General features: G+C 38.7%; 1 protein-coding gene across 5 annotated transcripts in view; it reads right to left on the bottom strand.

Moving 5' to 3' along the window:
- CUX1 (cut like homeobox 1) overlaps positions 1 to 26,754 on the bottom strand; it is a 401,081-nt gene that overhangs the window by 79,127 nt on the left and 295,200 nt on the right. For 3 of the 5 annotated variants that reach the window (XM_033921595.1, XM_033921597.1, XM_033921598.1), the window contains one exon: positions 23,965 to 25,156. The exons of 1 other annotated variant lie outside the window; for it this stretch is intronic. In XM_033921595.1, coding sequence (XP_033777486.1) covers positions 24,439 to 25,156 — 718 coding nt within the window. In that variant the 3' untranslated portion in view covers positions 23,965 to 24,438. Of the gene's footprint in view, positions 1 to 23,964; positions 25,157 to 26,754 lie in introns of those variants that run through there. One more of the 5 variants, XM_033921596.1, reaches the window with a different exon arrangement.

Below are 26,754 nucleotides of genomic sequence, written 5' to 3'. Positions count from 1 at the left end.
ATTATAAACCCTAATCATTGCAGCAAATGGATGATATTCTCTACTTAAGGTGCCGTCACTTTGAAGCATGGCAACCTTAATTATGTACCGAGTCTTAAAACAATCCACATAAAATGCTGAATTGCTATAGCCTGTGCTTGAGCTTTGCACTCAGCTATTTGGACTCATGGCATAGTCTTTTCAGCACTTATTATCACTAGTTTGGAAAGTATGATTTCTCTTAGTTCCAGGGCCTGTCTTTGATTTAAAGTTCTGCATTGACTAAGAACCACTTTAAGGAGATTTAGACACCAATATTTAATGTGACTTTAGCTAGCTCTGTAGGACTAGAGGCTGTTCTATGAGGCCTGCAAAATTCTTGAGAACAACTTGGTACAAACGTGACCTGTACCCAGAACCTTTTAGTATTCAATGTGATGATCCATGAGAGCATATTGGACACCTCTTGAAATCTCTAGTTTTCTTTTTTGATGTGATGAGGAAAATTGCTGATTCAAGATATAAATAAAATCTTTTCAGGTAGTATTTATTCAGAAGAAAAAAATTGCTTTCAAACTAAGTTGCTAAGGTTCATGTGGAATAATTGTTACTTCATATCATGGTGAGCAGATGCACGCACTGACGAAAAATTGAACACAGAGAATGCTGAAAACTCTATCTAAAATGATAGTGGAATACAAGAGAGCTTAGGTAAAAAATGGCCAACATTTGCAGCAAAAAAATGTGTGGAACACGTAGACAAACATGATTTAATGAGACGGAGTCAGCATGGGTTCAGCCGAGGGAGATCTTGGTTCACAGATTTGCTTGACTTCTTTGAAGGTGTGAATAAACATGTGGATAAAGATGAGCAGGTTGATTTTGAGAAAGCTTTTGATAAAGTTCCTCACGAGAGGCTCCTGAGAAAATTAAAGAGTCATGGGATAGGTGGCAAGTTCAGTTGTGGATAAGGAATTGGCTATCGGATAGAAAACAGAGGGTAGGGTTAAACAGTCTTTTTTCTCAATGGAGGAGAGTAAACAGTGGAGTGCCGCAGGGGTCTGTACTAGGACTGGTGCTATTTAACTTATTTATAAATGATCTGGAAATTGGAACGACAAGTGAGGTGATTAAATTTGCAGATGACACTAAACTCTTCAAAGTTGTTAAAACACATGCGGATTGTGAAAAATTGTAGGCGGACCTTAGGAAATTGGAAGGCTGGGCATCCAAGTGGCAGATGAAATTTAATATGGACAAATGCAAACTGTTGCACATTGGGAAGAATAACCTGAATCACAGTTACTAGATACTGGGGTTAGCACCCAAGAAAAGGATCTGGGTATCATTGTAGACAATACGATGAAACTTTCTGCCCAATATGCGGCAGCGGCCAAAAAAGCAAACAGGATGCTAGGAATTATTAAAAAAACGGATGGATAACAAGACTAAGAATGTCATAATGCCCCTGTATCGCTCCATGGTGCAACCTCATTTGGAGTATTGCATTCAATTCTCGTCTCCTTATCTCAAGAAAGATATAGTGGCACTAGAAAAGGTTCAAAGAAGAGCGACCAAGATGGTAAAAGACTAAAACGGGTAGGGCTCTTCAGCTTGGAAAAGAGACGGCTTAGGGGAGATATGATTGAAGTCTACAAAATCCTGAGTGGAGTAGAACGGATATAAGTGGATAGATTTTTCGCTCTGTCAAAAATTACAAAGACTAGGGGACACTTGCAGTTACACAGAAATACTTTCAAAACCAATAAGAGGACATTCTTTTTCACTCAGAGAATAGTTAAGCTCTGGAACGCGTTGCCAGAGGATGTGGTAAGAGCGGATAGTGTAGCTGATTTTAAGAAAGGTTTGGACAAGTTCCTGGAGGAATAGTCCATAGTCTGTTATTGAGAAAGACATGGGGGAAGCCACTGCTTGCCATGTATTGGTAGCATGGAATATTGCTACACCTTGGATTTGGCCAGGTACTAGTGACTTGGATTGACCACCGTGAGAATGGGCTACTGGGCTTGATGGACCATTGATTTGACCCAGTAAGGTTATTCTTATGTTCTTATGTGGAGGAAAACACTAGGTGCCAAGTACTGTAGTTCAGGGAATGGCTTCTTCAGATGACAACTGCAAGTCTGGTATACTGTATATGGGATACCATTAGGCACCCTGATAAAGCTTTCCAAGAAATCTCTACATCCTCCAGACTGGCAGTAGAATAATGTGACCCATAAATATGGCTCTGTTGTCATTTGAAAATCTCTTTTATACTGGAGGAGTGAAGAGTAAGATAGTAGTACCTGTGGTATCTATACATTACAGAAAGACAAAATAATAAACAGAAAACAATACAGCTGCAATCTCTATTGTAAAGTTAAAATAAAACAATCAAAATGGATGTGCTTTACAGCTTCGCTTTGGAAAACCATGGATAAAAGATGCTATCTTTCTGATATAACACTGGCAATGCACTCAGAAGGGCAACAAAAAACAAATGCAGCAGAGTTAGAGAATGCATTCTTGAAAGGGAAAGAAGATGAAATAGACCATACTGAACTGAAACTTGAGATTATAAACAAAGCAGAAAAAAAGCCACGTCTACATTCTCTCTTGTCTGAAACACTTGCATGTATATACAGAGAAATATTTAGGTACTCTGAAAACATTGTTAAAACTAAAACAGCTGTTATAAATGCAAATAAACATTTCAATTTCATAACCTTTTTTTGTTTGAATTAATCTACAATTTAATTTTACATCAGGCTGATACTAGATAAAACACTTTTCAGAGCTCTCCATTTTAATTTCATAGAGACATAAAAATATTTTTTAAATATTTTACAAAGTCAAGTAACTAAATAATTGCATAGACATAGGTAGTGCGACATACATGTATTTTTTTCTCACCACTCTTTTTTCTTTCACACAGTCCCAAATCCAACAAACATTTGAAGTAGAAGACTGCAAACAGTTCTTAATCTTTTTTTGTTAGGAAGGCATTTTAATCTTACTCTAATTCATTATTTAGCACAGTTTGCATTTGTCCATAGAACAGTTCTGCAGTACTTACAAGAACTAAACTCTTGCTCCCTGTATATGTTATTTCAGAAAGTCGAATCAAGAACTGTACTTTCTACGAGTCATGCTACATTTAAAAAGGACAAATAGTCCATTCCATGTCGATCACTTGTTGGCATTCTATTGACGCAAGGTCTATAAACTGTGAAGCATAAAATTTAAAAACCCCTACCCCTAGTTCAATCATTTTCGGTCAACTTTCATATTTAAAGACATTTCAGTTAACAGCCCTAACCTCAGTGCCAGATAAGATCTACTCATAAGACTGGCAAGCACAAGGAGGAAAAGCACTTAACAGGTTGCCTGAATTGCATGCTTCAACTGATAGAATCCATCTCTTCTGAACAGGGATATCTGTTACATGTTGAATGCACAGTGCTGCATTCGCTATAGAAGTAATACATAGTAGTAGTAGCATGAGGAAATGGCTGATGCTGGATTTTGCCAGTATTCTAGAAGGTTACTTATAGAACAGGCTCATTACCAGTGTTATTAGGGCCCCTAAAGAGTGGTGCCCAGTTATAGAATTGCCTCCTAATTATTTTGGCACAGCAAATGAAAAAGGAATTGCATAAAACTCCTCGATACAAGCTAACTCTATCCTCTAATCCTGATTATCTATAAGACAAATACAGAATACACTGGGAAGTGTGTTTGAAAAGTAGCACGTATCCCTTGAAGAACTATGAATTAGTTAGTCCTACACCAGTAACGCCCTGAAAAATCATATCAATTCTACCTTGAATGAAGCAAAGCAAGATTTTAGAAAATGAAAGCAGATCAAGATGAATAATTTTAGACAAGTATTGTAAAAAGCTTGATGTTAGCAGTAAGGGAGCATATATCAGATCAGCTTGACTGATTGAATTCAAAATCCCAAGCAAGGTTCTATATTAAAATGTCTGCTCCACATATCACTTCCCAATCTATTCTGTGTCTATAGAAATAAGACCTTAATGAATCAGGCCCCAATTACGGAGGTAGTCAAAGGAGAGGGCAGAGAAAACAGACTACCAATATGGTAAAGGCAAATTTATTGATGATACATTTCTTAGACACAAGACCCAACAGGGCCACGTTTTGTCATCTGCCTGCATCAGGGGTTTGACAGCATGTATGTTTCGATTAAACATATGTCCAAGTTTATCTAATACATAACAGATATGCAATTACTTTAGTGGTAAGCATTTCATTTGATTGCACAACGATTGTATAGCACTGTTTTATTACACAGTTCACTCTGATTAGAGGTTGTGTGTGTTTATATGTCTTCGATATGTTTCAATTTAAGGCCCTCTTTTACAAAGCCAATTACTGCAACGGCCCATGGTATTTGCACCAAAGCCCATTGAGAATTAATGGGGACAAATTTTCCCCCGTCCCTGCAGGAACTCATTTTCCCGTCCCATCTCAGCAAGTTCTTTTCCTGTCCCTGCCCCATTCCTACTAGCTCTGTTCTTATCTGCACAAGCCTCGTAAAACTGTAAGTGTTCGAGACTTGTGCAGTTAAGGTAGAGCTTACAGGAATGGGGCAGGGATAGGGACAACGACAAAACTCATGGGGATGGGACGGGGAAAACTTTGTCCCCATGTCATTCTCTATTAAACGTGGCTACCACTAGTGTGGCTTTGTAAAAAGGGGGGTATAATAGGTGCACACTAATGTGTGATCTAGATAGTTTTTGTTATTTTCTACATTTGCATATTCAACTTAAGAAGGTATATAATATTCTGCCTATTGGCAAATAAAATTATTCATTGAGCATTACACAATAATGTTATACATCATTATCGTTTATTACAAATGTTAGATTTATTAGACAAACATTTCTCTAAAAAAAAAGCAAACATATGAGAAATAAGTTGCTGATGCAGGTAGATGCCAAAACATGGTTGTGTTGGATCTTGTGTCTATGAATTGTTTCATCAAAAAAGCTGCCTTTAATATACTGATGTTCATTATTTCCACTTGCTATTTCCACAACAACTCTTCTCCTTAGGTCCCAGAGCAGCTGACAAACCCAAAACCTTGAGTTCCAAATGGCCCCTTCATGAGGTAAAGCTAGTCCTGGGAAAGAAGTGTCTATTTATATTCCGCAATTCTTTGTGGAGTGAAAAATAACTATTACAGCCTTCTCATACATAGGTCAGGAGCCCTGAGATCAGCCTCTGTGTTTTAATGCAGGTTGATTGCCAAACCGATCGCCAGTTTAGGGCCATCTACTACTAGTACTTCTCATTTCTATAGCGCTGAAAAGCGTATGCAGTAGATGATCCCTGCTTAGAAAAGCAATTGGACAGTCAGACAGGAGACAGAGAGAATGAGAGGATGAACATAGGTAATTTAATAGCAAGTGGGAATTAGGAGTTGATTTGAATACTGACAGACAACTCAGCAGCAGTTAAGCATTTAATGTCACTAAAACTGTCCTATTGTGGATTCAGCACTTATAGCTAGCTCCACAAACTTTGTGCTGGCTGAATAATGGGCCTGTGGCATAAAGGTACAATAGCAATATTAATTATCTTAAGTGCTAGCAGTTTGAAGAAATGAATTTAAATGATGCATGGCTCTTAAGTATGACAATGTATAAAGAAGCTCTCTTTGGCAAAATACTGGGATTAAGAAGGGAGAGATCACTAGAGGAGGACATCATGTTTGGGAAGATCGAAGGAACTAGGCCAGGAGTGTCAAAGTCCCAACTCGAGGGCCGCAATCCAGTCGGGTTTTCCCAATGAATATGCATGAGATCTATTAGCATACAATGAAAGCAGTGCATGCAAATAGCTCTCATGCGTATTCATTGGGGAAATCCTTAAAACCCGACTGGATTGCGGCCCTCGAAGAGGGACTTTGACACCCCTGAACTAGGCGAAGAGGGCAACCTGCAATCAGATGGCTGGACATATTGAAAACAATCTGGAGGACCTTTCTGGACTAGCACAAAAACAATTTCTTTTTAAATTTGCAATTCATCAAGTCACTAGAACACGAGTCAATGGCACCTAACAACAACAAGAAGAGCACTGGTCTAATTTTGAAAGACTGACATTCATTCCTACCACCAAGGCACATTCACAAAAACCTATTTGGTGATACGAAATAAGAAAACAAAACCATTTTGTTTTACCTCTCTTCTGAGGTACTCCAATATGTTTCTCCAGTGTTTCTCATGGGAACAGCTATGTTAGCAAACGGGCCTTGTTGCCTTACATTCGCTGGACTCATCTTGATAGCAGATTTAATATTTTAAAACCATCTAGTCTGTCCAATTTACGTTTTCATACAATACATCAGAGTTTATCTCTAGCTGTATCTTTAAACTTTGGCAACTATAGATTCTCTCTGTTTATCCTGTTTATTTTAATCGTATTGCCAGGAGGAAATAGTTTAATGTTACCCCTGAAGCATCATACCATGATCTCATACTGGAGTATGGACTACTTCATCTTTGAAGTTCTCCAAGTCAGTCAAAATTTCTGAAAATTCACACTGAATATGCAAGCAAACTATCTGTATACAACAGAGGCAGTGCATACAAACCCAGCTCATGCATATTCACCGAAACATTGATTGGCCTGCAATACTTGAGGATTGAACAAATTGCCTAATCCACTGAAAAAGTTTTGCTTCTTCTAAATTATTTATACCTTCTAAGTATCTGAATGTCTCTATCACATTATCTGGGTCCCTCATCTCCTCTAGGTTATTTAGATAGGCCCTATTTCATGCAGACACAGGACTATCCGATAGCCTTCCTTGTCCCATCTCCTCTCTATTTCCAGGTAAGGTCTCATCAATGACCCAAATAGAGGCCATAATATGGATTACTAAACAAATCAGATCTATTTTCCATGAATTTGAACAATTTCAAAACAGTCTCTCTGAGGTAAAAATGTATCATTAATAATGAAGAACTATTACTACCTTCTGTGTGCATTTTGTGATCACCTAATGTACAAAGGACAAAACTTTCCCGTCAATTATTAAACTCAATATCTGCCTTGTAAAACTATGGATAATGACCAGGAAGTACAAATGCATGTATAAAGAGAGAAGCCATCAATAACAGTCAGATCCCCAATCAAGTGCAACTGTTAGCAAGTATTGCTGAAACATTAGTCAAAGTTTTATGTATAGATCTACACAGTGACCATAACTGAGCAAATAATTCTATAAACGTCATAGTATACTTTCCACAATAATTACAGTACAAAAAAGAACAATCTCCCATTTACAACAAATGTCTCCTCTATCAATTTATAATTATGGAATGTTAATTACAGAGTACAAATATTCAAGTTAGAATGGCAATACAAGTGATATCAATTTTTCTGTTTCTGCTGTAAATCTATTGAAAATCTTTTCAAGAGTACAATCATCTTGTACTTCTTGAGGATATGTGGATGCTAAACTCCAAATGCTTCACTTACTCTCGTCTACCACAGACCTACTGTAAGTCACACTACTGAGAAACAGGGAAAAAGAACGGGAAACATAGCGCAATTAACATTCAAATGATTTTTAAATGATATTTCTTTCAGCTGAATGAATAAAATTCAAATATCTCTTGTTCAAAGTAGTACCACTGGTTCATTCTGGGATGTAGTCCGACAGTGCAGAAAATTACCGCTGACCAGTTAAACTTAACTGGACAACATTGTTGCAAGGTTAACTGGATATCTGTAGTGATCTTTCTATTTGGATGTGTCGCTAAATAACGGAGTACAGTATAGTTAACCAGATCAAAGTATCTGGATTAACTTTACTGCTCGTGATGGAACTAAATATTGGCCTCAGTAAATCTTTAAAGGCATCCTATGTGCCTATCACACAGTGATCACCAATACATAGAATCCCGCAAAAACAGAATTAAAGCTTATCATCAAATATCAATCAATTCTGATTAATAGCCACATATAAAAATTCATTCAAAAATATTAGTGAAAAGGGAGGACTCTCATGTTTCTATGCGTCATCTTCACAGCCTTGTATTTGCTACACCATAGACTCTGAATTCTAAACAAATATTTCTGTTCTGTATTCACAGCTGAAGTGCTAGGAGCAGGACCACAGAAGTCAAACACAAGTAGAGATGGAGGTGAGAGAGATCCTGAGGAGCTAGCTAAAGGTGGACAAAGTGATGGGGCTGGATGGTGTACATCCAAGGCTACTGAAGGAAGTTCCGGCAACTTTGCTGGCTGACCTTTTCAATGCTTCTCTAGAATTGGGAGTGGTCCGTTGCCACAAAAATGGAAGGAAGGAAGAAGTAGGGAACTACAGGCCAGTAAGTCTGACTTCTGTAGTAAGTAAATGAATGGAAATGCTTTTAAAACAGAGAATGGTCAAGTTTCTGGAATCCTGTGGATTACAGGACCTGAGGCAACATGGATTCACTAAAGGTGGGTCTTGCCAGATAAATGTGTTACAGATTCTCAAAAACTGACTGCAACATAATCATCATCCAAGGTCTTTAAGAAAAGCTCTTTCTATTGCTCAGTGTTTGAGAATCTATCACATTTGTTCTACAGCAGTGGTCTCAAACTCGCGGCCCGGGGACCACATGCGGCCCGCCAGGTACTATTTTGAGGCCCTCGGTATGTTTATCATAATCACAAAAGTAAAATAAAACAGTTTCTTGATCATTTGTCTCTTTAGCTGTAAATTACAATATTATTATTAAGACTTGGCCAAAAGGAAAAATTTATAAACTATAAAGAGTTATACCTCATGCAAAATTGTCATTACTTTAATAAGACATTAACTATTTTTTCTGAGGCCCTCCAAGTACTTACAAATTCAAAATATGGCCCTGGAAAGGGTTTGAGTTTGAGACCACTGTTCTACAGGTATTTTCATCATGCAACATTGTTGACAACAATTAAACGATTGAGGATATCCTCATAAAATTATTTATCAAGTTTATTTAAGAGCATGCTATACCCAACAGCTATTACTGCCTCAAAAGTCATCTAAGGAAGAAATGGACAAATTTGATTCTCTTCTGGATTATTCTAATTTTGCCCATTTGTACGAACCATCCATTTTTTTCTTCAGCACCTTGTACAGCCTAACCCACAGGAATAAATCTGAAGAACAAATTGTCGGAATCCGTTCCCTTTGATTCTCACAATGAGATGACGTTGGTGACAGGTCATTGTGCATGTGGCAAATGCAGCTTTTGTTGGTTCACTGAAGAGGGAGACAGATGAATGAATCCAGTGACTAAAACAAGTTACATTCAATATCTTCCATCAATAATTTGTGTCTCCTCTTTCGTGATTGTGTTGCATTGTTCTATTCAGAAGTTGTACATGAGATTATCTGAACATAAAAGTCATATTGCACCTCAAGTGTTTACGGCTTCTCTTTTTCTCACTGTCACAGGTTAATCATCAGTTTGAAGAACTAATGTGGTTTATTACTGATCATGTTTCAGTTTCTCTGAGAGGGAAATGATTGCAAGTTTCAACTGACAAGATAGGAACAGTTTTGCATTTATGAAACCAAACCTTTTAACTTGCAAGTTCAGTTATGTGCTGTGTTGGTGTTTGTACTAGAACAATAAAATGTTTTCCTTTCAGTGACATCATCATGTGAATAAAGTTCTTACACGTGGCTATTGAACATAAGAACGTAAGAATTTTGGCTGCTGATTCAGACCAGCAGTCCACTCACGCGGCAGCCCTCTAGGTCAAAGACCAGTGTCCTAACTGAGACTAGCTCTACCAGCGCACGTTCTTGTTCAGCAGGAACTTGTCTAACTTTGTCTTGAATCCCTGGAGGGTGTTCTCCCCTTTGACAGACTCCGGAAGAACGTTCCAGTTTTCCACCACTCTCTGGGTGAAGCAGAACTTCCTTACATTTGTACGGAATCTATCCCCTTTCAACTTTAGAGAGTGCCCTCTCATTCTCCCTACCTTGGAGAGGGTGAACAACCCGTCTTTCGATCATGTCCCCTCATAATCTCCTCTGTTCGAGGGAGAAGAGGTCCAGTTTCTCTAATCTTTCGCTGTACGGCAGCTCCTCCAACCCCTTAACCATCTTAGTCGCTCTTCTCTGGACCCTTTCGAGTAAGTACCGTGTCCTTCTTCATGTACGGCGACCAGTGCTGGACGCAGTACTCCAGGTGAGGGCGCACCATGGCCCGGTACAGTGGCATGATAACCTTCTCCGAACTGTTCGTGATCCCCTTTCTTTATCATTCCTAGCATTCTGTTCGTCCTTTTTGCCGCCGCCACACATTGCGCAGACGGCTTCATCGACTTATCGATCATAACTCCCAAGTCTCTTTCCTGGGAGGTCTCTCCGCCCCGGACATTCTGCATTCGTGCATGAGATTTTTGTTACCGACATGCATCACTTTACACTTATCCATCTGCCATGTCGATGCCCATTCCTTGAGCCTGATTATGTCACGTTGCAGATCTTCGCAATCCCCCTGTGTCTTCATTACTCTGAATAACTTCGTATCGTCCTCAAATTTAATCACCTCGCTCATTGCAACTATGTCCAGATCGTTTATAAAGATGTTGAAGAGCACGGATCCAAGCACCAAGCCCTGCGGCACCCCACTGGTGACGCTCTTCCAGTCCGAGTATTGTCCATTTACCCCCACACTCTGTTTCCTATGCTCCACGTATTTCATCCTCGATTCCATGGCTCGCAATTTTCCGTAGTCGTTCATGCGGAACCTTGTCGAACGCCTTCTGAAAGTCTAAATATACAATGTCGATCGTGTCGCCCTTGTCTATCTGCCTGTTTACTCCCTCGAAGAAGTGCAGCAAGTTTGTCAGACAAGATCTGCCTTTGCTGAAACTGTGCTGGCTGGTTTTCATCAGACCGTGTCCGTCAAGGTGCTCAATGATGCGGTCCTTTATCAGCGCCTCTACTATCTTTCCCGGTACAGAGGTCAGACTCACCGGTCTGTAGTTTCTCAGGTCTCCCCTTGAACCTTTTTTGAAGATTGCCGTAACATTCGCCACCTTCCAGTCCTCTGGAGTTAATACAAGCCAGAAGATGCCATTTAAATGACAAATTTAACTATTAAAACTGTCTCCAGTTCTCTTGGTGTGGAACCTAACTCCTAAAATTTTTTTCCAATGAAACTCAATGAGTTAGGCTTTTGGGACCGCTTGAATTTTGGAGCCAGCTGCGTTTTGAAAACACGTATAAGCCGTTTCATAAAATAAATACTGCACACGTACATTCATAGTTTTAATACTGTGACACTGTTTCACTCAAGTATTATAGCATTATGCACTATTGAGAAGTCTATAGTGCAAAGAAATAAGGCTGCATAGATGACAGAGTATATAGAAGAGTCCTTCCTTTTTACTCATATTTTCCACGTGGCATCTGAGCAGGCATATGTTTACAGCCGCACCACATAAAACTAATGTTCAAGTCTTTAGTCTCACAGGATCGTAAGATTCAGAAGCAGCACAGTAGTAATAATTATTTATTCTTATATACCCCAAACCTTCAGTTCAAGGCGGTTCAGTGATCCATACTCGCCTTACAATAACCGTATTTGCAAGTCTGGTAAGCAACTTCCCTCCAGAGCTTGAGGCCATCTGCGGTTGAAATGGGCGATGTATAAAAGAGGGAAAACAGAAACACTGTGCCAAATGGATTTTTCCAATTATCAAAGGGTAAATTCTATAAGAAGTGCCCAAAAGTTAGGCACCGTTCAGCACGATACAAGCACAATTGGTGCTGTTTAGTGAACCTATTTTGGAGGCACCCAGTAAATAGGCCAGCTCTAAGCACAATGCGCCTCACACATAGCCACGCCTAACATGCATAGTGCCTATTTTTTTGAAGGCCGCTTAAATTTCTAGAGACGCCTTGTTACAGAATCGCGCTTTCTTGATAGGTGCCTATGTTTCAATCAGTGCTGATTAAAAAGCTTAATTGAGCTTGTTCTTCAATGTAGATAGGCGCTGATTTCAGAATTTGGGCCCAAGAGTTTGGTGGGTTTAAAAAAAAATTTTGCTTCCTATATTTTTATTCATATTGTATGTCTCACAGTTTTTGGAGTTACGATTATTTTATAAAATCTCATTGTCTGAGTGCACTTTGGAGCTGTTCAAAATAAATTTATATTTTATAGATTAAAATATATGAGCAAAGGGGCAAGTTAAATGTATAACAATTTTCAAGTGAACAGATACTTAAGTAATAGCCAATGATTAGTACCCAATCTATTAAAATTTTCTTCAATTCTGTTTCTGTATAAAAAGGTTAGTAAGTGAAGATTTCCAATGTGTGGGTGATTTTGGAGGTATAATTTTGTGATTGGGCAATATCAGCCAATTTTTTTGTTAGACAGGTGTTTAAATATCCAAAATGAGAGCCAAAAAGAGTGCAATTGTACAACTAGGCAACTGATAGGACCCTATTCTATAAAGGAACGTAGGTACCTACTTGACTTTATAGAAATAAATCAAAATAAACACTAGTGTTAACAGTTAGGTATAGTCACAATAGATACTGCCCAATATTTAGCACAGTGTTCTCCCTAGTGCCTTTTAGCCGGGCGCCCACGCAAATTCGCCTCCGCCTGACTTTTTTTTTTTTTTTAAGAGCCAGAAAAAGGGTTTTCAGCTTTACTTTTTTAAACAATTTTCCTACTGATGGTTGATTTTTACAGTCGCAGTTGGAGGCAGGGGCTTCAGGCTCATTATGACTGAGTGCACAAACAGGAAGAACCCCGACGTCGCATTTACTTTTGTTCTACAGCTTATCGCGCAAGACAGGCTGGACATTGGTTCTCCTCATCTCCTGCACAATGCGAAACCAATCAGAAAGAGGAGAGGCGGAAGCTCGCAGCTGCGTGCTTCAGTAACTGCTGTTGACTAACTGAGAAGGTACCTAAGAGAAATGAAGTAGGTCCGAGAAATAGATTTGCTACAGGCTAAGGCGGGAGATAGGGCAGGGAGGGAAGCTTACAACTTGGTGTTCTTGCTTGCTTCGGTCCTTCCTCACTGCCGAGTCCTGCCTACTTTCTGTTTCCGTGAAGGCAGGACCCAGCAGCGAGGAAGGCCCGAAGCAAGGAAGAGCACCAAGTTGTAAGCTTCCCTCCATCGCTGACCTATCTCCTGCCTTAGCCTGTAGCAAATCTGCCGAACGAGGGAGAGGGAGTGACGGGGGGAGGAGAGAAATGCTGCTGCTGCACCCAATTGGGGAGGGAGGAAGACCAGGGAAAGGAGAGGAGAGGAAAGAGAGATGCCAAGACCATAGGAAGGAGGGAAAGGAAAGGAGATATCAGACCATGGAGGGGGAGATGTCACGGCATATGGGGGGGAGAAGGAGAGAAAGGAAGGAGAAGAGATGCAAGATAATGGAGTGGAAGGGGGAGATGGAAGGAAAGGAGAGAGATGCCAGGGCATGGGGGGAGAGAAGGGAAGGAGATAGATGCCAGAGCATAGGGGAAGTAGAGGAGACAAAAAAATGGAGAGGGGGTGAAGCTGAAATGAATCATGTACAAAGGAGAGAAAGGGCACAGAATATACAGTTTATTGAAGGGACATAGAAAGAGTGAAGATGCCATATGGAAGTTTCAAGTTTTTCAAGTTTTCAAGTTTTATTCAATATTTGATTAATCGCTTATCGTAACTACTAAGCGATTTACATTTACAGAAAATACATAATAAAAACAGAGAGAGGGAGGACACTGGATGGAAAGGGCAGAGAGGGTGAACAGTGGATGCAAGGGGTAGAGAGAGAGAGAGAGGGCAGAGGCTGGGTGAAAGGAGCAAAGAGAGAGGACAGATGTTGCATGGAAGGGAGCAAGGACAAACGCGGAATAGAAAGAAGAGAGTGAAGAGAAGATGATTAAAGCAGAAATGACAAAAAGTAGAAAAAAAATTTTGTTGCTGCTTTACTTAGAATCATATAGTATTGTAACTATATTGATTAAAGTTTATCAATAGGAAATGGAAATAAGGCAATTTGGGGGGACTAAACCCCTTTCCTCAGATCAGGACAAGATACCATAACAGCAGTATACTGTACTGTCTTGAAGAAATATTTGGCCTCTGAAAGCTAATTACTACTAATTGAAAAATGGATTAGTCCAATAAAATGGTATTTTCTTATTTCACCCTTCCCTGATTTATTTATATTTGTTAATTTGTAAAGTGGTGATTGTTATGTAGCAGTTTTTCAAATTACATCTACTGTCTTTATATTTTGCACAGTATTAGGGTACATGTCACTGTTTCTGTGGTGTTACATTGTATGCAAAGTCTGGTTTCTTGGCGTTTCAGTTTAACTTTTGTCTACATATTTCTATTTTAAGTTTGTGATTATTCCATATTGGGCGAGGGTGTATCTCTATTCTGTGAGTATGAAAAGGACATGGCTTTATGTTAGCATCAACTGTACAGGATCAATTGACTGTGCGGGATCTGGCTTGTTTAGTTTTACAATGCGTGTGTTGGTGTTCTAGTGCTCACTGCAGTGTTTAAGATACTGCCTTTTCCTAGGTGCGCCCTTGTTGTGTGACTCATAGATTATTACTAAAAATAATTTTTTTTATATAGAGAAGGGGGTTATTAATAAATGATGAGCACTGGCTGTCATATATACTAGGTACGCCACTGGATTTAATGACCCTATTCTAACTTTACTGTTGATGTAAGTTTTGCCCCCCCCCCCACACACACACTATAAAGAATTAAATTTAAGTTGTATTAACATCAAGCAGTTTTCAGATGACATTATAAGCAAATAAAAATAAATATTTTTAATACATTGTTAATTATTACCTGCATCTTTATCTAAACTGTTTTGCCCTAGCTCTCACTTTGATCTTTATCTGCTACTTTTTTGTTTTGCTGTAGTGCAATCACACAAGTCTCAGTAACACCTCTCCATAAATTATGTGAAAGAGGTCTGGAAGTAGGGATTGCATCTATTTCATATCCTCAGTCAGACCTCAGGAAGGAACCTAGTGATCAAAACATTATTAGAGATGTTGTAGAGCCCTTTCTTGTATGACTGGATGAGCTATAGTTACCTTTTTTTTCAGTTGTTTAAATTCATGCAGAAATAAATGGCTGGTTTGAACCGAATGACTTCATTAACGCATTTCTCTTTTTTAAATATCTATACCATTTGAAAGAGGGCAAATATCTAATTATTCACTTCTAGAATAGGATTCTTCTTAAATTTAGTAAAAATATTCTGGCACGAGTGTCAAAGCTTAAAACAGGAAGTCATATTGAGCACTGGAAAATAATAATTAATAAAAATAGTACACATTTAAGGCTCCTTTTACAAAGGTGCGCTACTGTTTTTAGTGCACGCACCGGATTAGCGCATGCTACCTGAAAAACTACCGCCTGCTTAAGAGGAGGCAGTAGCAGCTACATGCGCGGCAATTTAGCGTGCGCTATTCCGCATGTTAAGGTGCTAACGCATCTTTGCAAAAGGATCCCTTAATTTTCCCCATCTCGCCCCACCCCACCCAGCTACTTTTTCATGCCACCCGGCTGGAAAGTATTTCTGGGGAGAACACTGTAGCATGATTTCTGGCCAGGAATGGTTCCTGGCTGGTTAAAACATGCCAAGCCGGCTAAGTGCTAATATTCATTGCTGAATATTAGCCCTTAATGGCTAGCCGGCTAGCTGTGAATTTAAAAGCTTTAGCTGGCTATCTTTGGCTGCTATAAACTTAGCTGGCCAGTGCTTAATATTGCTGTAGCCGGCTAAGTTTCTAGTGGCCAAAAATAGACTGGATATAGAGAATGAGAGTGACAAAATTTGTCACTGTCCACATCCCCATATCATTCTTTAAGGAGAGAGGGAAGAATCAGGGTATGAATGGGCCTTGCATTGAAGAATGCTGGTGTAGGAGGACTGAGGTTGAGACTGGTCGGAATATCAGGCCCATAGTTATTTTGTAAGTTATGCACAGGGTCTATTGAAAATATGTATTATGTAAGTTGAGCGCCTATTTATAGAATTGTGGCAGTTATGTGTGTTTGTGAAAATGTTGCCCATTGCCATGAAGGAGATCTGGATTCAAACTAGGCTTCTAATTTTCAGCCAACTGCCACTTGGCATACTGCGGAAAAAATGCGGACAGTCACTAGGGAGGAGTCTAAACAACACACGATGGAAGCAACTCAAGGGTAATCCTTATTAAATTGGAACATCACATGCACGTGTGAGTTAGTCTTTTCAGAAAATGTACATCCTTACTTTTGAAAATCCAAGCCCCAGGAATGCCTCTGTGGCCAAGGGTAAAAACACACAAAAAGCCATCAATACAAACATATTTTGACTTGCCCAAAGCACTATTTTATGGGATTAATCCTGCCCCCAGAGTCTGTAACCGGTGCCGTTGTCAGTGGCCACTGAGTGTGTGTCATCACATGACAGCGCCAGGTACAGAACTGGGCCTCTGGCAAAGGTACGCGCCGGAAATGTAGGCCAGCGGTGGTGATAGGCAGCCTAAAGCACCTATGGTGGCGCGATTCCAGCACTGAGTTTTTTTAGGTGCCCTGAAATGTCATTTCAGTGGCCTTTTTGAGAATCTCCCCTTTATTTTTACCATTAACACAGTGATTTCAATGGAATGAACATACAACCTCTGCAGCACTGAATTTTATCATGTCATTGATCCGATAGAATCCATTTGGGAAGGACATGATAGTCAGTCATTTCCTTTTAATTTGAGAAGCACAAAGGCTGGAAATATCTTTTACTTAAAGAAAATTATCCTTAGTAGAACTAGATGTTCACACATGGCGTACTTCCAACTGCATTGAGAAGGTATCATGGATTGCATTTTCAAATCTCTGTACACTAGTTTCCTGGAAAAAAGTACCCACAGAAAAAAAACCCAGGTATGTACTTTGATTTTGAAAACTGAGTGGACTGTTCCAAAACACATGGTTTGAAAATTGCCTACAGAAAATATTGAAATTTGGGGACTGCAAAATAAAGCCTATTCCCAAAATGAATAAAGCCATTACTTAGAGGTGAACCATGGGGCCTTTATAGTGAACTGTGTTAAGTGCTAACACAAGCTTAATGTGGGGAAAAAAAAGCTTACTGCAAACTACACTAATTGTATGCAATTTTGAAAATTTTTCAGGCGGAGGCAAGTCATGTGTGCTTAGTGGCTAAACAGTAAGTGTTCCTCTGTTAATTTCTTTTGTAAGTGCTTTGTACTAATGGAAAAATTAGCATGGAACCTACAAAAAGAAAGAAAAAAAGACCTATTTTAAGGATGCACTAGAAATGCCTTTGATCTAGTAGACCATGAAATTTTGCTGGGTTGCTTGGACTCGATAGGGATTTCGGGAAAAGTTTGGGAATGGTTTTGGGGATTTTTAAAAAAAAGATCATATCAAGTTTACAGTGATGGCAAGTACTCACGCTCTTGGAGTAATCCATGTGAAGTACCTCAAGGCTTGCCATTATCACCTACTTTGTTTAATATCTTTCTTGCCCCACTTGGAAATCTATTACATAGTCTAAATGTGAAATTTTATATCTATGCAAATGATATTACCATAGTGATCCCAATCATCTCATTTACAGCAGATATAATAAATCAAATATCATCTATTTTGAATCAGATCAAACAATGGACAGCTGTAAATTAAAACTCAATCCTGAAAAAACTAAATTTTTTCTTGCTAGCCAAACTGATAAAATCAATGATACGAGATGGGCTGGGTCAAGAACTGGTTGAGTCGAAGGCGACAGAGGGTAGTGATCAATGGAGATCGCTCTGAGGAAAGGGATGTTACCAGTACTGTGCCTCAAGGTTCTGTTCTTGGGCCTGTTTTTTTTAACGTTTTCATAAACGATATTGCTGAAGGGTTGTTAGGTAAGATTTGCCTCTTTGCAAATGATACCAAAATCTGCAATAGAGTAGACATGTCTGATGGTGTGAATAACATGAAGAAAGACCTACCGAAGCTTGAAGAATGGTCTGAAATCTGGCAGCTAAAATTTAATGCTAAGAAATGCAAGGTCATGCATTTGGGCTGCAAAAACCCGAGGGAACGGTACAGTTTAGGGGGTGAAGAACTTATATGCACGACAGAAGAGTGGAATTTGGGTGGGATTGTATGTGATGATCTTAAAGTGGTCAAACAGGTTGAAGAGGTGACGGCGAAAGCTTGAAAGATTCTAGGTTGCATAGGGAGAGGTATGGCCAATAGGAAAAAGAAGGTATAAGACTCTGATGAGACCTCATTTAGAATATTGTGTACACTTCTGAAGGCCTCACCTTCAAAAAGATATAAAAAGGATAGAGTCTGTCAAGAGGAAGGTTACTAAAACGGTATGTGGTCTTCATCATAAGGCATATGAGGACAGACTTAAAAATCTCAATCTGTATACTTTGGAGGAAAGGCAGGAGAGGGGAGATATGATAGGATTGTTTAAATACATACGTAATGTAAATGCGCATGAGTCGAGTCTTATTTGAACGGAAACTCTGCAATGAGAGGGCACAGGATGAAATTAAGAGGTGATAGGCTCCGGAGTAATCTAAGGAAATACATTTTTACAGAAAGGGTGGTAGATGCATGGAACAGTCTCCCAGAAGAGGTGGTGGAGACAAGAGACTGTGTCTGAATTCAAAAGGGCCTGGGATAGGTACGTGGGATCTCTCGGAGAGAGAAAGAGATAGTGGTTATGGGCAGACTGGATGGGCCGTTTGGCCTTTATCTGCCATCATGTTTCTAAATTAATGGTCAGGATTATCCGATAGCGACCTTCATTAAAATCTTGGGAGTTACATTAGTTCGCTATCTAACCCTGGAAAATCATATTGACTCACTAGTCAAAAAATGTTTCATTGTTTTGTGGAAGCTTTGGTTCATGAAAATTTTTTTTGATGCAACATCTTTTAGATTGCTAGCACAGTCTTCAATATTGAATATCCTTGATTATTGTAATAAAATCTATTTGGAATCTTACAAGAAAATATTTAAAAGACTGAGGATAATTCAAAATACAGCTGTCCGATTGATTTTTGGTCTGAAAAAACATGAGCATATCAGTCCTCACTATCGACAACTACACTGGTTACTGATAGAGGCAAGAGCTTTGTTTAAATTTGCTTGCATCTGTTTCAAATTGTTATTTGGGTTAGCTCCAATTTACATATACTGGCTCACGTTCAAGGCTACTATGTGTTCAAATCAACCAGTATAGTAAAAAGTTTAAGCTAAGTGCTTAATGCAGGTAGGAGTGGGCCACAGAGTGGTCGTCTGTGATGGCTAATCTATGGGTCACTGCTGTAAACTAGCTGTCAGAGGGATCAGAATGGAGGTATGGATGAGGGGGGGATGAGCTGGCTACACCACTAGTTTATTTTTGGACTATTTGCTTTGGCAGATAACACAATTGTTCTCGCAATGCATGTAACACAATGCCTGTACAATAAATGTCCATCCTATATGCATAAGAGTCTATTCTGATATACACCCATAAATTAGGCATGAGCACCTAAGTTCAAGTGATACGTGTATAACTTAAATGATTCTGTAAGTTATATGCATAAATCCTGCTCATGATCCATGTGATATAGTTAACTGTCTTCAGAAGATACCTGACGCCATATTTGAAAATCTTAAGGGCAATTATTTTATTAGTGCTATGAAGCTCTGCTCGGCAATCTATTTTAGGGTATTACACCTACTATAACTAATTCATTTTATGCCTCTATTTGTTAAAAAGTGAAGGAGATTTTGAGGCCTGTGCACACCACACAATTTTAGAAAGTTGCTATTTACATGTACAAAAGCTGGGGCATGATTTGGGAGGCCAGAAAAGTATGCATTATTTTCAATTTTACAACGGCAAAATATATGTATGCTTTTAAAAATATGGACATTGGCCTTTATAGCTGCTTCAATGCAGATGTGTTAGCTAACTGCTTGTTTGGCCATGGAGTTGGTATCAGTGATCAGGGCAGCAATTGTTCTTACTTCTCTTTTTGCATGTGTATTCATTATGTCCCGTCAGTGTCCTGACTTGGACATCCTATTAGCCAACTATGCAAAATTGGGCTTTAAATCGGTCCATAATTGATTCTTGATGTACCCCTCTAGAAATCCTTAACCAAAAGACCTAATGTTTACACACTGTACTAACCTTAACCAAAATAGCAGCAATGCCAAATGGAAAATCTGTGAACACAGGTTACAATATCTTATTTGTTTTTTGTTTCCCTTTTATAAACTCTCCTTGCTCAGAGGTTAAGAGAATTAATGGCCTACCATTAAGGCAGGTTATTTTACTATGTAATCAAAACCTAAATTAAGTGCTGGTTTTTTTTTCTTGGCTTGATTTGGCCTAAAATGAAGTGTATTAAACAAATTCTAGTCCTAAAAAGACTAGAATCAATGAGACCTTGTATGTGCTGGGAGGTGAGAGGACGACATGCATTGATGGGGAGAGGGACCTTGGGGTGATAGTGTCTGAAGATCTAAAGGCGAAGAATCAGTGTGACAAGGCGGTGGCTGTTGCCAGAAGGATGCTAGGCTGTATAGAGAGGCGTGACCAGTAGATACCCCACTTGGAGTATTGTGTTCAATTTTGGAGCGAAGGACATCCTATGTCACTAAAATAGTAGGCAACACTGATAACTCCCCTCCTGAGATGGGCATGTTTTTGCACTTAAAGCAGGTCAACAGTCATAATTATCAAGTGTTACGGTAAGTGTCAAAGTTCTAGGATGGCTGTTGGGGTGTGTCCAACATTCAGGCATATGAATACAGATTCACCTAATGCCACTGAAGCAATATTTTGTACTATGCCCAATCTCCAGTGCTCTGGCTGTCTGAACCTGTTCCACGTCAGTAAACATGCTCCTTAGTTACTATGTATGAACTCCAGCACCCTGGACAAGGCTGATACTCCACTACCTAAGCAGACCTTAAATCCCTTTTTACTAAGCAGTTTTTTCCACAGACACAAAATGGGAAGTAACCATTAGTAAATAGACTTCTTATTTTGAAGAAAAAACAAACAAACAGTAGGAAGTAGTAATAACTTCTTGACTTTCAGCCTCCTAGAGCCACGCTTTCTTATACAATTAAAACACAGTGCTATGTACTTCTAATATGAAATAAGTAGTCGAATGCATTTTTAAGATGAGATTACTGTAAAGTTCTATCAGTGTGGTAAAAATCTCTAAGAGCCACGGATATTCTAGGTGGGGAAGTATATTTTAGTTATTATTCTCTAAAGATAGTGATACAGTACTCTGATTGAAGAAATGGAAACATTTGCAGAACCCGCACATTGTTCTAGGCAGATTGATAATCAGGGAAAGGCATTTATTTTAGAAAAGTAATTCCATGTAATCAAAACCAAAACTAAGTTCTGCTGTTAAGTGTTTGGAGACAGCAAATTATACTTCAGAAAAGTGGCAGCTTATCTTACGAAGTCACTGTGGGTTCTTTAACACAAGCATACCCTCCCACCCTAAATAATACAAAAAAAAATCATAATTAAACTTAGAAAATAATGAACAAACCATTAAAATGCCATCAAAAGATGCTGACCTAAGACAAATGTTTCAATGATACACAGTACAGTAAAAAAAACAAAAAACAAAGCCAAAACATACCCAAACATCAATCTATATTATACAGTATGACAACTATATCTTGTATATTATACCCAATACTGCCGGCAGTCAATCCCTCTGAAGAATGTTGACACCCCCCCCCCCAATTCATCCCTTTCTAACATTCAGATAATAAAATACAGCACCTATAAATAAGCCAAAAAATATATATATACTGAAATCATCTATTGTTAGTTTTAAAGATATGGCAATAAAGGAGTCTAACTCAGGAAACTGTAGAAACCATAACTGATAAAACAGCTTATTGAAAAGGTGGCAGTAATGCACTTCATGTGTGCACAAGTACATAAGAAAATACACAGACATATAAAATTGCAACATACAAAGACATTCACTCACACACAGCTCTTTACTGACACACATACATATAGACAAGAGGAGTAAAGATACAAGTTGGACCTGTGTTTGTACTTGATCACTCTGAAGGGATGCATCAAATAATCTGTAGGGGAAAACGCAACCTTTGTGCCAGGCTCAATTCATCTCTGGTGCAATGATTTTCTTTTAAACAGCATTTCCACCTCACAGGAACTGCTACATGAGATAAATTCATATTTAAAAACATAATTCCAAGGGCTCAATTGATAGAAAAACACATTTCTCTCACAGGCACAGAATGGAGAAAAACCCTTTTTGAATAAAGCTTACACTTTGTTTTTTTACATGGATCATAAGATTAATAATATGTATAATTTATTTTTAGCAGGATAAAATTTGCTCTGCCAAATATTATAGCAGCATCTAAAAAACAATGTTAATTGTGGCAAGCTTGGGAAATCTCTTATCGTTCTATATCTACGATACACCTTCCAAATTAGTTTAAAGGAGAATTGCTGATATTTGCAAACTAAGACCACAATGACAAAACAATCGAATTAATGGGTTCTTTTACAAAGGTGGCTTGGCATTTAGCACGAATCGATCAATCACTCCTTCACATGGACCGTGCAAAGTAGAAAAATACTGCATAATATGTCAAGGGTGGAAAAAGCCTCATCCAACAGACCCTCCCACCATCCACGAATGGGATTTTAAGAAGCTATCGATTGGAACTGTTACACCCTGAGGCAGCAGTGATGTGAAACACTGGCCATCGTTGGTGTACTGGTCGGTCTCTCAAGATAAGTTGATATTTTTCATCTTTTTTCTTTAACTCTTGTTTTGCACTGCACAGAGCCAATTATATAATGTCGAGGGTGGTTCTTCAATCTCATCCGTGGTCTTTTTCCACCCTTGACATATTAAATCTGGTCTGTGCTTATGAAGTATTTTTCTACTTTGCACGGTCCATGTGAAGGAGTGATTGATTGACACTATTGGATTTTCACCATATCTGTGTTATTTTGGCATTGAGCATGCACTGCTAGACATCTTTGTAAAAACCTGCCTAATTCTTCACTTGGCCAAGTTGGCAAAGACAGAGAGATGGGCAGTGCACCATTGTATAATTAAGTCATCCATTATATCCACTAGGTCTAACCCCACAGACTATTTGCTTCCTTTCAAAAAGGATGATGCAACAGACATATACTAGGACCAAGGAGAAGTAAGCAAGTGCAATATTAGTCTTTCAAAAGGGTTATGGAAAAGTTAGACATAATGCATGAATACTGAGGGAATCAATCACCTGATAAAATTCCTCTCTGTCATCCTAATATACTACAATATTAAAAATAAATGTAATTTTTCTTAATTATGCTGCTTTTTTCTTATATTACACTCTTGGTGACAACAGAAAAACATGAAGGGCAGCATCCTTTTAAGTCAATGCGTAAAAGAAAACGCAGGGTCTTTGGAGTGTGCAGGGACATTAGCGTTCTTTTATAGTACATTCAGTGGTTTAACTAAAATCAAGTACGCCCGGTCATTCCAACTTGCATCCTCCATCTCCCTGTTATGAGGTCTGATCAGCGTGCTCTGTGGTTAAGAGGTTAAAAAGCAGATTATAAAATACCTAGTATCAGATTTTTTTCCTTTTCTTGATTTGGCCTAAAATGGAGTGTATTAAACAAATCCTAGTCCAAAAAAAGACTAGAATCAGTTAAAGCTATGAAACAATGTGCACTACTTGTCAATGTTCTATTTCACTTACAAGAAATCACTAAGTCAACTACCACAAATTAAGATATTTTCCTGATGTGACTTTCTTTTTGTTAAAAAATAAGTGGAGTAAATGTGTTCTTTTAATTCAGAGTTTTCAAACAAGATCTTTTCTTGAAAATAGTTAGGAATTCAAACTAACATGTTTAGAGTCTGTTGACTGTGCAATCTCTTAGTGGCAACTGAACAGCTACAAAAAACTTTCTTTTTTTAAAATTTTTCCTGAAAAATCTCTTTTTTTTTTGTTTCCTAGATTAAGAAGACAATTGTGTGTTATCGCTCTGGAGCCATTAGATGGCAGATAAAAAGCCCCCTTTTTAAATACACGGGTTTGTTTGTTTTTTTTAAAGCCCGTACTGAAGTGGAGGGCACAAGGCAAAGCTATAAGAGTTATTCCAGAAATTGCTTAGGGCAATAAAAAAAAAACACTTCAGGCTACAAAAGAGCTGGACTACATATCTTTTTCCTTGAAAACATAACAGAAATTGGGCTTAATGCTCCTTTTCCCATCTTCTATATGCACCTTGGCCTATGGCGATTTTGCCCTGTGGCCTGCAGGGCGATAAGTGCGCAACATGATAAAACCAGAAATGGTTCAGTTTAAATCTGCCCAGCTCTCTTGAGTTGGGTGAAATTAATCTCAAAATTCCCATTCGATGGGTTCTTCTCGACTAGCAGCCTTCTCTAAGCGATGGATAATGTTGTTCAAGTTTGCTGCTTTCTTTTTCCTCAAACTATTGTCTCGTGTGTTCTTGGAGCTTGATGTCTCAGAAAAACTGAATAAGCTCTGAAGTGAGTTGGCTTTCTGTGAGCCAGAAATAGGGATGGAGCTTGTACTTGGCACACTAGGAGTTTTTTCAGATTCTTCTATTGACTTCTTGGGACTCTCCCCAGTAGAGACTAAGTTGGAGGCAGTTGAGGTAGAGATGTCCTCTTCTGTAGCAGAGTTGGGCATTGACTCAAGAACATTTCCTGAACACTGGGATCCAAGCAGAGGGCTTCGGCACTGTTTCTTATGCCTGCTTTCATCATTTGTATCCTCTAAACTCTCTGTTCCCAGTTGGGACAGCTCATTTTTCTCCAATGACTTATTATCCTGGAATGACATTTTTCTTTCTTCGAACGTCGAATCTGTCGGCTCTCCCTGAGACTTTGCGTTTTCAGTATTGTACTCATCCAAATCCCCAATACTTGGCTTTTCTGATGGGATACCTTCTAGGTCCACCCCATCACAGCTTTCACCTTCAGAGCTGGGAGCTGCTCGACTGCTTCTGACTGAAGGGGAGTCACTTGCAGTATTCTGACCTTGGCTTCCTGCTTGAATCTCCTCAATGAAGAGTTCTCTGCGAATGCGAGATCTAAAAGACAGAAATCATATGGCATTTAATATTATTTAAAATATTACATCAAAGACATTAGAACAATACTACAATAGTAAAGCACTTTACTTTCTCTTTTTCATAGATTTTACCATTTATATAAACACCTAATATGACAAAAAAAAAAACCAAAAACACAACTTCAATGGCCATCTGTTCTTTTGAACTCTACTCTTGCTGCAGTATCACATACTCTAATTGATTTTTGGCATTTCACTCACTTCTTCATAACCAGGAATCCTCTGGGCTTATCCCATACTTTCTTGTAGTCCGTCACTGGTTCTCATCCCAACCACTTCCCTAAAAGGTCATTCCATGCTTACCCCCACCATTACCTTGAAGAACTATTTCTTGACGTTGATGCTGAATCTACTCTAGGTAGATTCATATTAAAAATTTTGGCTGTAGAAAACTCTCTGGTCCACTGAAATGCCATCAGAGAAGGTTGCTGATCCTGATTAGAGGTGATACATTTTTCTCTGCATTCCATGAAAGCACCAGCTAACAAAATTATTTGATTATAAGGGCAATTTCCATACTGCCTAAACTATTGAAAAAACACTAACAATTATTTTTATCTGCAGTGTTTGAACCAATTTTCAAAGAGAAAACATATAATTACTTTCAATTTGAAAACTGTCAAAGGAAAAAAATAGTTGCAGATACTTGCTGCTGCTTTTCCTGAGGTTACTTTGACCTAAATAATGTATATACTTTTGAAAATGGAAATATGCATGTTGTTGCACTCACCAACTTTATCCCTGAGAATACCTACACTAATGTGGGTGAAAGTGCACATACTATGGAAATGACTTTAAAAACTACCCTTTTGGGGGCTAAGTTTATAGAGTATTTTTTAGCAAATCAAGGCTTTTATACACATGGGAAAGGGTTTTCATAAAATCTTGCAGCCAATAATTAGGTACTGTAAGTACACATGTCTAAGATTGTATGTACTTATATGTGCACTGCAAGAGGATCTCTAGGGTGAAGATATGATGCACAGCATATTTTAAGAAATACACCTGCCGTGTATAAAAAACACACACATTTATATTTTTTTTGGAGCACATATGTGCTCTACTAAGGCTTGTTATAAATGCCTGTTTTATAAAGGCATATGGGTGTCCTTTTATAAAATTATATTTTCCCTTAATGTAGTTTATAATATCAATAGTTGATTGTTCTCTCTTGTATTTCTATGCAGCCTTTGATGTAGTGGACTATTAACTTCTTCTATAGCATCTTGCCTCTATTGGGCTTACAGGTATAGTTCTCAGATGGTTTATCTCCTTCCTTCAAGGCCAGACTTTTCAAGTATGACAGATTCTCAGTCTGACTCCTGCAGAGATCTATACTCCAATTCTATTCAGTCTGTTTTTGAGTCCCCCTGCTTTTCTTATTCAATCTTCTGGTCTGAGTACACCCCGCTACTGAAAGAACTATACTGGTTCCTGATTGAAAGCAGGGTGAAATTCAAGATCCTACTACTGACGCACAAAATCATTCATTTCTCTGAACCACAATATCTAGCGGCCAGACTGCATCGGCACACACCACCATGTGCACTACGCTTG

The sequence above is a fragment of the Geotrypetes seraphini genome, chromosome 15, assembly GCF_902459505.1.
Source record: "Geotrypetes seraphini chromosome 15, aGeoSer1.1, whole genome shotgun sequence".
Taxonomy (NCBI): domain Eukaryota; kingdom Metazoa; phylum Chordata; class Amphibia; order Gymnophiona; family Dermophiidae; genus Geotrypetes; species Geotrypetes seraphini.
The sequence above is the reverse complement of the archived record's forward strand: the minus strand, read 5'-3'. Positions and strand labels throughout refer to the sequence as shown.